This window comes from Chlamydotis macqueenii, chromosome 11 (assembly GCF_036417535.1).
Source record: "Chlamydotis macqueenii isolate bChlMac1 chromosome 11, bChlMac1.mat, whole genome shotgun sequence".
Taxonomy (NCBI): domain Eukaryota; kingdom Metazoa; phylum Chordata; class Aves; order Otidiformes; family Otididae; genus Chlamydotis; species Chlamydotis macqueenii.
Genome location: NC_141566.1, coordinates 6168162 through 6182825, shown reverse-complemented (window position 1 = coordinate 6182825; position 14664 = coordinate 6168162). Strand labels below are relative to the sequence as shown.

The window sequence follows — 14664 nt, the reverse complement described above, 5'->3', positions numbered from 1 at the left end:
CCCTAAGAATCATTTTTTCTTTCTGAAATTCTTAAGTACCAATTCTTAATTACCATCTTTAAAAGTATCAATAACATGAATAGTTAGTGTTCAAAATAGAAGATTACAAAAAAAAGTGTATGTAGGTATGTAGACTCTCATAACAGTATTTTTTAAATGAAAAGGGCTTTTTCTTTTAACATTCTGGTCCCCTCCAAATGCTGACACCTGCTTGAGTACTTGGCTGAATCAAGGCTAGATTAGCTAAACAGTACGGCTTCAACCTTTCTGGCATAGAAATACAGATACAATTCACTGTGTTGAAAATCCATTCTGGAATGTTATTTTTAATTGGGTAACTGAGTAATTTTTTTTGCTTCACATTCTTACCCTCCGATGGAATCCAGCAAAGACTGGGGAAGGGGTGCCCAGGGAAGGGTACTGGTTCAGGGGCTGCCAGCGTGCTGGTGAATGATGGGTGCAATGAGATGGAGTTGTGCTTCCAGATGACACAGCCCCGGAGCGTGGCCTGTGTTACAGATCTGTAGAGCCAAGTTCTGTAAAACAGAATGGCATACATTATACTGAAAAATACTGCTTTGCATTCTTCCCAGATAACCCAGGCTGTTTACTTCTCAGAAACTCACAGATCTGTGTTATCAGTGAGCACGGAAAGGGCGGGCTGTCTGGTTCCTATACCTCACTACTTTACCATCTCCTATCCCTTATTGCAGTGGGGTTTCAGTGACTGATTACTTCTCTTAGGTTCCTTTTAAAAATCCTGGACTAATCAGTAAGGCGATAGAATTTGCTGAAAGAATGGAAAAAAGAAAATTAAAATGTAACAAACATGTAATTTGCCCAAAGTCTTCAAGACAGGTGGATGGATACAGACCATTACTAGAAAATGACATCGTTTTAGTTGCCATCTTACTTTCCAGTTCATGTGGTGTTTATTCATCCATTTTAACGTAATAGAAGCATAAATACATATTGGTACATATCTACCTCTGTCATGAGGCCCTTGCACAGATTTGATTGTAATTTGTCTTGTTAATAATTTTCTATCAATATCATGTAGTCCTTAACTTCAATGACTGCAAAATGGCTGCAAATAAAATGTTTCCTGTTCACTCTTGTAATTTATCATGTTTCATTAGCCTGAGACTCTAGATTGTGATTATCTTTCAACTGTTTTGTAGCTAACTTGTGTTTGTTTTCCCTTTTCAGAGAGCAGATATAGCTGTTGCCCCCCTCACCATAACATTGGTGCGAGAAGAAGTCATAGACTTTTCCAAACCCTTTATGAGCCTGGGCATATCCATCATGATCAAGAAGCCTCAGAAATCTAAACCAGGCGTATTCTCTTTCCTGGATCCTTTGGCTTATGAAATTTGGATGTGTATAGTCTTTGCTTACATTGGCGTCAGCGTAGTTCTTTTCCTAGTCAGCAGATTCAGCCCTTACGAATGGCACTTGGAAGACAGCACTGAAGAACCACGTGACCCTCAGAATCCTCCTGACCCTCCAAATGAGTTCGGAATATTTAACAGCCTTTGGTTTTCCCTGGGTGCCTTTATGCAGCAAGGATGCGATATTTCTCCAAGGTTTGTTCCATATCACTCCATCACCTTTTTGCATTTTATGGTCATTTTCTGATGCCATGGTGCATATATGTTACTTTTTCAGATTTCTTTTAAATTCCAATTTTTTTATTTTGACATTCCATTCAATGCTAAGCCTCATCATCAAGCCACCATGCTTGCTAACATTCATCTCCAGAGTGAGTGGCATTGCCTTATATTGCTGTTTATGCATTTCTGCCAAACTTATATACACCATGTTGAGGCTGTAAAATGCATGGGGTTTTCTGTTTTCAGCAATGCTTGGAGGGCTACCGTGTTTTTGCTGCATATCTCATTTTACGGTCATCTCCTTGGTGCATATATCATATTCTGCTTTGCAAAATAACAGTTCTTTATTTTGAAAAGTCACATGCAACAGCACTTTAAAACACCTCCACTCCTGTCATGCCTTCTGCTAGTCCTTACTTTCTTTTGTGCCTAATTTCTCTAGTTTTCTTCTTGACCCATCCTTTCATCTATTACTAATTTGCTTACCGCTGTCTTTCATATGTTCAGGTCTCTGTATGTGCCCCTCTAACAGTCGTTGCCTGCTGCCCTGTGTGTGAATCGTTATTTCAGCCCCGTCTGATCCGCTGTCCCTCTGTTCATCGTCACTGTGGTCTATATAAGCATTGCTAGTTTCCATGAAGATTTTTCTTATTTGTGAAGACGGTCTTTTTTAATAAAGCTGTAGTAGAACATGTTTGATAGTAGTTGCAATTTAACAGACAGCACTGGTATTAACTCTTGTAGAATTATATTTCTTTTTTAAAGAAGCATTTTGAAAACCACCTGAGAGTAGTGAAGTTCTCTCTGTTTGAACAGTGCATACCACAAATGTTTTCTGGATATAATATCTAATGTTTCTACATTTCATAGAATCATAGAATGGATAGAGTTGGAAGGGACCTTCAAAGGTCATCCAGTCCAACCCCCCTGCAAGGAGCAGGGACATCCCTGACTAGATCAGGTTGCTCAGAGCCCCGTCCAACCTGGCCTGGAATGTTTCCAGGGATGGGGCATCCACCACCTCTCTGGGCAACCTGTTTACACTGGTGAAACACTTTGGTGATGTACCTGTGATAAGTAGTAAAATTAACTAGTTTCTTAGTGATGAAGCACTAGATATATTTTGTATGACAATATTTTAATAACCAGTTTGCAGCTATTTTAATGATTAAAAATACCTGCTTAGTACAAACCGGATGCACTTTTTCCCTTTAACAAGGTTGCTAATTAAAGCAGGAGAGACAGATCTTTTCTAACTAAGCACTTATATTTGAAATGCACCTTGTCAGTCTCTGTATTTGTGTCCTTTTTTTCAGTTCCTGAATCACTGAAAAGTTGCCAGGTTTTCCTGATTCATAATAGTGGCAGGGATCTTCAGTGCTTCGTCACAGAAGGAGGTTATCGGAAAGGATAGGATCGTGATTTTACCTGTTACAACATCATAACGATCCTTTAGGTTCACAGTCATTGCCCATTCAAATCTCCTAATGATCACAGCGAAACCCAGGGCTTTCAGAGACGCTGGCTGTTGGTATTTGGTGCGAGTCAAGCATTTAAAAGTCTTGATAGCAGCAATTAGATTTCCTATTTATTGACAGATACATATATATCCTGCGTAAAACACGAGCACGTTTTTGCCTGGCTGTGACCGTGCGATAGTTTTTGCAGTTACCAGTGCTGGGGATGTGCTGCCCCGCTGTAGTCGTAGCTGTTAGCCTTCTCCTCCTGTTTCTGTTTTGTGCCTGAATTCTGTACTGAAACTTTGCCTCTCTGCTTGCTGTTAAAGGTGATGAGTAGTGATAACATTTAAATTGCTGTTGACCATGTGTGTGCCCAATATAAAGGACCGGGAAATAAGCACTGGGACATCACATGGAAAGCTGCAGGCATTGCGCTGTTTCCGTTGGGTCTGGTTATTGACAGTTAAATAGAAGTGCATAGGATTTTTGTTAAGCTCTCATGTGACTCTTTGACATGTTCAGCCATTTACCTTATATAACGAGTGGAACACATTCTATTTTTTTCAATACTACCATGATAAGTGCCTTGGAAATACCTACCCAAAAAAAGAGACAGCAGTAAACCTATTTATTTTTATCTGCCCATCAGAAGCCATTAGCTCAGTATTAATACATGGCCCTCGTTTAAAGATGTTCTCCAGTCATTCTGTTATCTTTCGTGATAACAGATTCCAGGCAGCTACATGCCTTGCTACTGAAAAAAAAAGAGTAATTTAATACCTTGGTTTAGATTCCAGAAACACTATTCCTTTGACCGATATGTTGATTTAAGTTGCTTAAATGTCAGGGTTTTTTTCCATAGAAGGGACTGTTCCCAAGTATTCCAGTCTTAATCTGTATCTTTGTAAGGTTACGCCATTCACAGCGCATTGACTATATGAATGTTTCATACTATTTTATTGCCATTAAAAGGGGCTTCATTCTTCCTTTGTGAGTTTTGTCTGAATAAATTTCTTATATGAGAGCGTACAGCACTTGTAGAGAGATGCCGACAAGCAGTCTGGAGAGATCGCTTTTGTACTTGGTGATAAAGGCTCTTTCAGCTGCCTTTGTGTGGAACAGCTGTGACATCTAATGACTAGTTAGCTCTGTCCTCGGTGAGTATGCGCTGTGGATATTTCAGAGGATATATCCCTATACTCTCCTCTCTATTTAATAGGAGTCGTCTAAATGGAATCAGATAGCAGCCAAAGGATGGGGGTTCCTGCATCCCTTGATGGCATCAACATTTGTTCCAGCAGTTTTGTTCTGCTGTCAAAGGCTGCTGCATTTTCTACACAGTGAGCTAAAGCATTGAAAATTCACTTTTTGATGGATCAAAAGTAGATTATTAAACTTGCTTTAATGTAAGATGTGTACGGCAAATGGAATCAGGAGAAAACACGGTCAAATTTGTAACACTGTTCTGAGCCAAAGTATCTTTGAAATCTCCAAGAGAGCATGTATTTTCATTTTGCTCTTTATTCATGTGGAACAAAGAGGCTAGATTAATTAATTGCTGATGGAAAAAGACAGGGGGTTCATTAAAGATTATCTCCTGAGGTTGGCCATTTAAGAGGGCGTATTTCTAGATCCCTGTTTTCACAGTGGAAGACTCAAGAGACTCCTATTAAAGGCCATGGGAATGACTCTGTGGGACTTTCAAACCAGAAACGAGAGCGCAGTGCCTAGGTATTTCTGAAACTCCCACTGCCAGTTCCTGTGATGGAAGCATCTCAAGTCAGCGCTTTAGATGCTGTTATTTATTGTGTTCTGTCGCGTGTGCTGAGGCTGGCGGGAGAGGTAGAGGGATGGCTGGGCGCGTGAGCAAGGGCCTCGGCTCGCGGCTTGGCTGTAGCAGGTAATGCGTGCTCAGCGCGTGAAGGGGGTCCAGACAGGGAGAGTTTGCACCAAAGTTGTTCAGAGTTGTTTGTCAATATAACAGCCGTCTTGCATCGATCAGAAGAGCCCAATTAAAAATTGAGTAGTGCGAGAAGCTTATTATTTCTGTGTCCTATAGGAAATCAAATATGTTTTGTGGCTATGAGTAGAAACAAAATTCAAGCTATCCTGGTAAATAAATGAGGTTTTGTTTGAATGTGTTATTCTCCTGGAAACTGAATGTGAATTTGAATATGTGTTTTGTTTTCTCTCATTACTAATTTGCTCTCATTTGACTCCATGCTTCCTTTTAAATTTCCTCTCAAGGTACGCACTCTTCCTGTTTACTTGCTTTTGAAAACGCCATCTGATGTTGTTTTGATAATTGATTTATAATTCTGTTATTCCAGGTCTTTGTTACTCCTCTGATTTCTTAAGACTCATTTACTTTAAAATAATGTGCAAAGTATTGAGGTAATTTGGAAAAGTATTTGTTGGGATAAAGCATTAGTTCTTTGTTTTTAAATTATGACACTGCACATTTGGACAGGTATGTCTTAATCAGAAAAAGTGGTGCTGGTATTAAAAGCTGTGATTTATTTTTCTATAATTATTATCTGAGTAACGGACAGACATTTCTGTGGTTCACAGTATGAACCATACAAGTATTTTCTTACTGCCAGCCTGGTGTTCATGTATTAACCCTTTTTCTCCCGCATCCCTCTACACCAGCCCCTGCAGTGGGTATAAGGAGTCTTCATATCAGCAGATGGACTGGGGGGAACTGGGGTCCTTTGGACAAGGAGGCTGCCAGGCCATGCTCGTCCCTGTTCTTGTTCTTCGACTCCTTCTGTCTGTCTTTCCTTCTGTGTCAGCTTTGTGGTTTGGTTTGTTTTTCTTTTGCCCCGTTCTGTGCTACCCCCAGTTACAGCTGTCTCAGCCCAGACTGCTTTATGAAGCTGTTTAATCTTCCCTTTCGTGCTCATTGGAAGACTCTGGGAGAAACAACTCTGTAGTGACCTCCAGTTTTCTTTCAAGTGACCTCAGCCTTTTGGAGAACAGCTCTGGCCCTCATCTAGCAAGACCCCTCTCTTGCATGTAGGACCCTCGGGGCAGTGCCTTCTTCATCAAGGGATCCAGCCGTGCCCAGCTTCCCCTGCCTCTCAGCTCTTCTCCGTTTTTGTCCTGTATCTGTCTGACTTGGTTCATGCAGGTTGCGAGGTCTCTGGGACAGATATTTTTACCTTTCTCTGTGTGTAATACGCTGTATGAGCATGCAGCTCGACACAGAGTTTTTATTGTTACAGCGGTGTGACCTTGAGGTTGCTCTGGTTGGAAAATGCTTGTCTTCTGTCCCAGCAACTCATCTGTCCTGTGAACAGAAGGGGCAGCCACCAATGCAAGTAAGACATTTCCTATGGGAAACTATAGGGAGAATGAACACATATTATTTTGTTCCAAATGGTTCCGTTGAATTTATCTAAAGACTCTGGCAAGTCCTTTTTTTATCTTCTTGTTTCAAGACTTACTGTAAAGCAAGAGGGCCACGGGAACCTGGAAAGCCCAGATAAAGCTCGTCTTGCTGCATGCAAGTATGCGTTTCATCTGTTGTACCTGCTGGCCAGGCTTCTGCTCAGCCTGCCTCTGAAACCATCCACCTCGCTGGAGGGAGGAGTAATTCAACTCCAAGTCTTCTCGGAAGTTGAGAAGTATGTACTGAAGGAAAGAACAACAGGGAGATGAATTTCACCTGACTGAGCCATCTAAAAGCAATAGGCTGTGTTCTAGTTAGGCTTCTTGGTTCCCTCGAAAGTCATGAGCCAGATATGCACCTTCAGACTTGTCCAACTCTACAGCAAGTGAGCCAGATCTCTTTCTGAGGTTGTCAGTCTCCTCTCTTTGCACTGGTGCCGAAGGGAGCCTTACGGGACAAGTTCAGCAGGCACTGCTTTGTAGTTGGCTAAAATTATGTCTGAAGAAGCTGATTCGGTGTGTAGGGTGTCAAGTTTTACAAAGCAGCTAAAGCCAAGACCCTAACTAGGGAGCTGATCAGAAAGGACTTCAGCTGTCTGTAAAATCCCAAGATACTGACTTGATACTGGAGCGAGGTAGAGAGATGGCTTGACTTATTATGTTATTCTGGATTTATATTTCTGCAACTTACCTTTGCAGCTACTCGGTAGCCTTCTGTTAGTCAGCGCAGCCCAGGTGGAAACTTGGAAGCCTTCTGTCCTCTTGAGAGGCCCTCAAGAAAGGCAGGGAAGCCTCCTTCACTTGTCGGTGATGCGGCAGATATGTGCCTGCCCTGAGGAACCGCACGCAGGGCAGAGCGATGGCGATGTCTCTCAGAGTTCACACCTCAAAAGTCATTGCTTCCTGATGGACAAAAAGGTGATCCTCAAGCTTCCCTAAGCTTGGTAACCACCTGAACTGCCTTGGACATCGGTATGGACCTGATGCGCAGTCCCTGGGGTGCTCACTGCGCTGGCAGGTGGTGCGTGCTGTAATCCATAGAAATCAGCCTGCATCTGCCCTCTCAGTGGGATCTGCTGCTTCGGTTTCTTGTGCAGAGGAGAGTGGAGAACAGCAGTGCTTCACCTTTTAGTTTGTTTCTCCACGTTCCTCTAAACTATTCCAGATTGCTCTCTCTGTTTTTATTGTTGGCGAATTTTTTTCTTTAGCGTCTTCTTTAATGTTGGATGGATATTTTTCTTTCTTTCTTTCTTTTTTCTTAATAGTTTAATGGGATTTTTTTAATGGCTCAGGCATTCTCAGGCTCTGGCCAAGACTAGGCAGTTCACCAGCCAACCTCCCTGTGTGGGTGGGGTGGGGGCACGCCACGAGACTTTTGCTTTTTTCCTGTCTCCATCTGTTGGTAGGACAACTTGTACCCACTGTCTGGGGATGGCACTGAGGGGCTTGAAGGAAACGAATAAGCAGGTAAGAGTTTTCCTACTTTCTATTTCTTCCCTTTGCACAAACTGAGGACTACAGCATCCAAGTTCTGCAGATTTGATGCATCTGGGATTGATTCTTCATCCACTGTTAGCAGAGTTATTAGTTATTAGTAGTTATGGTATTAGTAGAGTTAAGGGAGAACATATGAAATAACTTTTTCTTGGCTCCTGAAACGATTCCTGGCCAACATGCTCTGTGGAATGAGCACCGCACGTGGCGGTGAAATTCCCCACCCAGCTGAGCAGCGTGGCACTGGCATCCTTCAGCCCTGAGCAAATATTTTGAGCCTGATGTTGAATTGCTTTCAAGCATCAAGAGCTCTTACTGACAGGACCTAGACCTGGCCACTGGGCATTTTGTAATTACATGTTTGCAAATGGGCTTTTTTTTAGGCCTTTTAAAAACCACAAAACACAACAGAAACAGAACACAATGAATTTTTTTTCTGCTTCCTTCTCTGTTGCTAGGGTGGTTATAAAGCAGGAATACTTGGAACAGTGCAACATGCAAATTTTAGTTAACGTAAAACATAAACCAAACCAGCCTTTCTCCTCACTTCAGTGTGCAGATTCGGTCTGTAATTCCTGCTAGGTTGTGAGGAGAGAAGGATACAGGGTCATTTTTGGTTTATTCCTTTGCATGTTTACTCAAATTCCTTTTTGTAGTTTAATACATCTTACACTTTGAGAGTCGATGTGGTAAAAGGTACATTCGTGTTCTCCAAGCTGGGCAGCCCTCAAAGAGATGCCATGCTGGCTATCGCAGCAGGCAAATCCAGCCTCAGGGAAGGCTGGGCAAGCAGAGAGGACGAAAGTCTTCTGGGGAAAGACTTCTCCAGCAAAGGGTCTGCAGAAGTCAGGAGAGCTTGTTCCTTCCCAAGCCTCCAGTGGGGTTGGCTCAGATAAATTATTTCTTCATTAACTGCGCTTGTTTTCACAGAAAGATTGGAGAGAGAGTTTAGGTAAGACCAGGGGCATGCCGAGTTTGCTCTCCTGAGGAAGGCTTCAGGAGCTGGCTGATAGTCACGTTCACACGTACCTGGAGAATCTGGACAAAAGAATTGTTTGCATGTGAATTTCTTTTCTACGGAAAAAAAATTCAAGGAATATCTTCAAAGCAATTTGATGATGTGTGTTTTTCCATAGATCTCTCTCAGGGCGAATTGTCGGAGGAGTCTGGTGGTTCTTCACTCTCATCATTATCTCTTCCTACACTGCTAATCTCGCTGCCTTCCTCACGGTGGAAAGGATGGTTTCTCCCATAGAGAGCGCAGAGGACCTGGCGAAACAAACCGAGATAGCCTACGGCACTTTGGATTCAGGCTCAACCAAAGAATTCTTTAGAGTAAGTCTGTTAAATCTCTATTAGAGTTTTTCTAACCTGTTAGTACCTAATTCACGGTTTTCAGTCATTTGTTTCTACCGAACCGTAATAGCTGTTCAGGTGAAAGCTGCTCTGTGCAATCAGGACAGGCCTGAGTGCAGAGTTTGATATCAAAAGGCATTTTATCAAAAATGAATGGTTTTGCTCGACCTGAAACATTTCAACATGGAAAACCTCTGCTGTCACGGAAAGGGGTTTTTTAACACCGGTTTCAGAGCCTCGGTCGATGAGCAATAATGCAGGCGTTAGCACAATATTTTGCAAAGAAAACTCCTGGAGGAGTGATGCTCTTGACCTACTTGCTGTGTTTGCCCAGCTGGCAGCCGTTACTGCCATCCGACATCGGTGCTTCCTTGCCAGAATGGGAAGGGGGATGGGAGGCACGCCTTGCCGTTTCTGTAGGGTGCACTGATTGCTGCACTTGTTCCGTGGCTTCGTTGCTCACCAGTCTCTGGCTGTGGCCAGGGTGAAAGGTTTGTACCCCAACGCGTGTTCGCCTCAGTTAGGGAAATGCTGAGTTTGCAATATTTGAGGGTGGGGAGGGGCGAGTATGCACTTTTATTCAAGATCATTTGTTGTTTCTCGACTTGCTAAGCCACAAGCTGAACTGCAGAGAGTTTGGTGAGGGTCATTAAAACCTCTAAATGTGGCCTCAGCCCACTTTCATGTGTCTAAAAATGTTGTAACCTGAAAAGCTCTTCTTTCTGGCCTTTCCAAGGGCGAACTGAAACGCTCAGCCCTTTCAGGGAGCTCTTGCTTCCCTCTCAGCAGTGCCAATCAGATGCCATTCAAACCAACATTCATTTTTTATAGAAAAGCGGTCAGTGCTGCAGGACTAATTATTGCCTGGCACGTGTACTGGCCAGGTGCAAGGGTGAGGGAGGAGGGAGGTGGAAAAAACTTGCTGCTGTAGGCTGATTAGATACTGATGGCTCCTTGAATTTGCTTAAAATTTAACTACAAGACCACACGTATGCGTACATGTATGTATAAATCAGATGTTAAGCAAAAACGAGTTGAGTGGACCTGTCAGAAGCTGTAGCACAACTCGATTAGAAATATTGGTGCTGTTTACAGTCACTATACTGTTCCTAGGGAAAAAAAAAAAATCTTCTTTGGAATATCTCATTACTGTTAATACAGAAGAAGGGATTGTATGGGGGTGTTTCTTCATTTCCTTAATAGTGTGACATAACAAGGAAATCCCTTCTCACCAGAGATCAAAGGAATGAATGTTTCATGTGAAAGGATACAAAGTCTGGTAAAAGGATGAATACTTTGTTGTGCTGTTAATAGTCTTGAGATGAGCTGTGACTCTCTCCTGGCGCTGGAGGAAGCGGGGCTGTCAATGAGGGTGATCTGTCAGGAGCTGCCAGCTCCATCGGGCAGGGAGAGTGGGTGGATGGGGAAGGAGGGGAGCAGAGCCCCGGGAGCGGTGGAACGGGGCGTAACGCCTGCTCTGGGGGATCCGGGTGGGCCACGTGGGAGGGAGAACGGGCCCTAAGTGGTGCTTCTCTCTCCTAAGCATTCTCAAGGCATACAATGTAATTTCAGTTGTACTAACTTTTGCAGAGTAATTAATTTGAATAGAGTGATGCAGCCATGAAACTGTTGTAATTAGAGTCTTCTTCAGTTGATTTGAGAAGGGCAAAAGCTTTGCTTTAGATTGAAAGCATATGTTCACATAAATACTTCATTGTGCAGTTGTTATTAGCTACTTAATAAGATGGTAGTGACGGCTGAAACTCTCGGAGTTTCTGGGAGCCTGCTGTGCAGACTCTGCCTGCTCTGTGGTTTGGGATGCTCTTCTCCCTGTAAGTGCTTTCCTCGCTACTGCTGGAGCATCAGTGGGAAGGACGGCGGTCTGAGTCAGAAAAAGCCAGGAGTTCTCCTGGGTGCAGTGTGATGCTTTTTCCCTCTCTGAGATGAATATCCTCCTCCACTTGTTCCCCGACAGTATTTAACCAGTTCAAGCAACTGGTTGTAGCTGGGCCACGACTTCACACAGGCGATGCAGGACAGAGCTTCTCCAAGCTCCCGTAGAGAAGCTTGTATGGGTAGATCTCTTCCTGGAGCTGTAAAGCTAAAATGTTTCTCAAAGATATTAGTCAGGTATTGGTCTTAATGGCTGCTGTTGGGCAGTGAAAGATGCCAAACTGACAACAGCAAGGGAAAACTGCCTCCTAACGCATCATAGAGGGACCACACATAAATGAGCTTCAGATACCCACCGTCTTGTCTGCGTGTGCTAGAAGAGCTCATTTAGAACCTTCAGTCCACGGCTCCTTTCTGCCAGCCCAGTTTCCAGCTAGGATCACTTCTGAAGGTTTCTTTTACAGTGATACCTATCTGCTAGGAATGGGACCGACACCAGCACCTCGTTTCAGAGGAACAGATGGCAATGACTGGCCGCCGCTTCAGACCTGGGTGGACTCCAGCCAGTGACCTATTTCATAGCATTGGCTGTTTCTCTAAACACCACAATGTCTCCCAGATAGACACTATCCCAGCTATGTAGATTAAAGCTAGATAGACCACTGCTGTTTTAAGGACTGCTGTCGGCGTGACATTGCTCTCAGTCACAACAAGAAAGCCTGTTTTTTATAACAGTTTCACAGCAGGCACTGTTCACGCTCCTCACTTGTTGGTGACTCTCTGCGTCAGGGCATTTGTTCCCCCAGTGTCTCTAAGAACTACATCAGCCTTCCTGTATTTTCACGGTTGTTGCTTGTTTCTGCTCAGAAATATTTTACATTTTGCACTAATTAGCTTATAAAGGCATTTAAATGGCAATCAATAGATTACATCAATTCCCTTTTGGCTTTCAGAGGGCATTCATTCATATTGAAAAGGAAAAGAAAGATCCTTTCCTTAGATATTTATTAACATACAGTCTCAGATTAAGGACTCCAGAATCCTCTTTCTCTTTCTTGAAAACTGGTGAAGGCCTGTATTAGCGATTTCAAATCACTAAGGTACTACTTTTAAGGGTGCATCTGTTAGAAATAAGATCTTCTAATAACATTCTATTAAAGCCTTAGCATATCTGAGCAGCTCATGAAATCAATATAACACCATTTAACCCAGATTGAGCATTGAAGCCCAAGCCACAGTCTAATAGGTGTCACACCTCCAATATGCATGTGTTCAAAAGGCATGACCTTTACAACCAATTAGCAATTCTTATTTAAACTTGATTGTATTTAAACTTCAGTAGAAGCAGAACATGTTTCTAGACATTTGGAAATCTAAATTGCTCTTGAATTTATGGTGGTTTCTTTTAATTGATAGCAGACATTTGTGTTGAGGCTGCTGTAAAATAACTTGCAAAGTGTGTGTTTGATCGTTGACAAACACAGCTGACCCGTTAGTAGGCCTTACTGAAAACCTGAAATTTCAAAAAGTGTCCTCAGAACTGGTCTGATGTGACGAGGCTTTACAGGTTGAAATATTTTAGGCAGGTAACACATAGCAAGATCTTGCATTAAGTCCTTCTCCCTTTTGTGAGAAACTGAAGGCAGCTCATATCACACCATTGCCGGTGTAGTTAATCACCGTTAACTAAAATGAAGGGAAAAGGAGGCCTCAAAGGACCAGTATTTTATTGTAGAACTTTGTCTTTTTCTCAGCAATAGTTTCAAGGATGTCCCTGATGAAACGACTCCACGATCCATTGGCTCCTCCGTGCCTCAGGTGAAATGACTTGCTGCTCTGAAGTCAGTTCCTAATTTTTTGTCCTGTAAATGTCATTAATTGCCAGGCCTGTTAGCAGTTTCAGTAGAAAGACTAAAGATCCCTTGGACAGGATGATTCCTCCTCTTACAGTTGGTTACTTCTACCTGGCACTGATGTTCTTGAGTATTGGATAGAGAGTTTGACACCGACAGTGCTTCTGCTGCCGATAGACTTCAGGCTCAGTGCCTGGAGAAGTCAAACAGGCTGTCAGCCTTCAAGCACAGCTTAGATACTTCAGATATTATTTTTAGGAATTTTTTGCAGCATGGTATGAAATTCACAGCTAAGGCTAGAGTCTCCATTACTTCAGGATGCGTGGGAGCGATAGTTGACTTGAGGACACCAAGGAGTCCACACATGCTTTCCTCGTGCCTCCGGCATGAAGGCTTCACTTCTCGTTGCACTTGGATAGCCTGCCCAGACACTTCAGTAATATTTTGCTCTTAATTAATGTTTTGTGAGAAGGCAATACTGTTCCTTTATGCCTTTGTGGCATGTTCAGCACTTGAAATTCCCCTTCATCCTCAAAAAGTGGTTCTTTCCAAGCCAGTTTCAGATGTGTGGCCTTTCTGGACTTCATCTATACGTAAAATATGATATAAAACTACAATTTTTAGGACACAAGAAGTCAAGTTAAGGATGGCCCCTAAGATGGTCCCGCTTTTTCTCTTTTCCTGGTTTCATCAAGTGTGAGTAGTTCAGCAAGAGCAGATAGAAAGCACGTGATGCCCTGGCAAGAGGCTCTGTGTTTCTGTGTGCAGCTCTGGTTGCCCATGCTGAGGAAAGGTGATTGGACATGGAAACAGGTCCCAGAAAAGGCATGGAAATACGGTAATGGAACTGGTGAGGTCCCTCTTGAGAAGAACTTTAAGTACAGCTTGTTAAGCTGTTAAAACTGAAGCAGATACAGAAAATTGTTTTAGAAAAGGAAAGAAGAAACCACCAGACAGATTAGTGCCAAAGTAGAAAATAAACATTTATCTGAAAAAAAAAAAAACAGTGAAAAAACAAATGAAAGCCCCAAAATGAGGCTGCAGTGACACCAGTGGCGCTGGCGGGTCCCTCCCAGCTCCAGAGAGCCAACTGCGGCTGGATGCCACCCCAGTCCCTCGGTTTGGGCAGGCTGTGGCAGATGATGCTGATCCCACAGACGAGCAGCCAGGCAGGAGCACAGCGCCAGCCCGGACTCATTAGGGAGAGAGGGAGAAATAACGACCCTAACGCGTTCTGAAGCACTGGCGTATTACAGCCAGTTATAAGATAAAGAGCTCATTGCTTTCCTCTGATGATAACGCTCTCTGAAGACAAGAGGTAAGGGAAATAAATTCTGCCAGCAAGCGGTTTAGGTAAGCAAGAGCCTTGAGTTATGAACCAGTAGCTGCTGTGTGATTCTGTGCAATCAAACAATATTGAGATCGTCATCAGAGCCTATTAGAAACACCATAGCGAACTCTGTGCACGCAGCGCTAAGGGTTTCATCTGTAGTTAAACTCTTTGATTTTTAATTTCAAAATTTGTTTTGCTAGTGAAGATGAAGGACTTGTTTCTAGCTCGGCATTTATACAAATGCTTTGCTCTTGCCTTTGGATGAAACT

The 14664-nt window shown here is 43.0% G+C and overlaps 1 protein-coding gene across 3 annotated transcripts in view; it reads left to right on the top strand.

Moving 5' to 3' along the window:
• Positions 1-14664, top strand: part of GRIA3 (glutamate ionotropic receptor AMPA type subunit 3) — a 150306-nt gene that overhangs the window by 105111 nt on the left and 30531 nt on the right. For all 3 annotated transcript variants that reach the window (XR_015259661.1, XM_086756145.1, XM_086756144.1), the window contains exons 11-12: positions 1210-1586; positions 9097-9295. Coding sequence is in view for 2 of the 3 variants with exons in the window: in XM_086756145.1 (XP_086612271.1) it covers positions 1210-1586; positions 9097-9295 (576 nt within the window). In the remaining variant the exon portion in view is untranslated. The remainder of the gene's footprint in view (positions 1-1209; positions 1587-9096; positions 9296-14664) is intronic.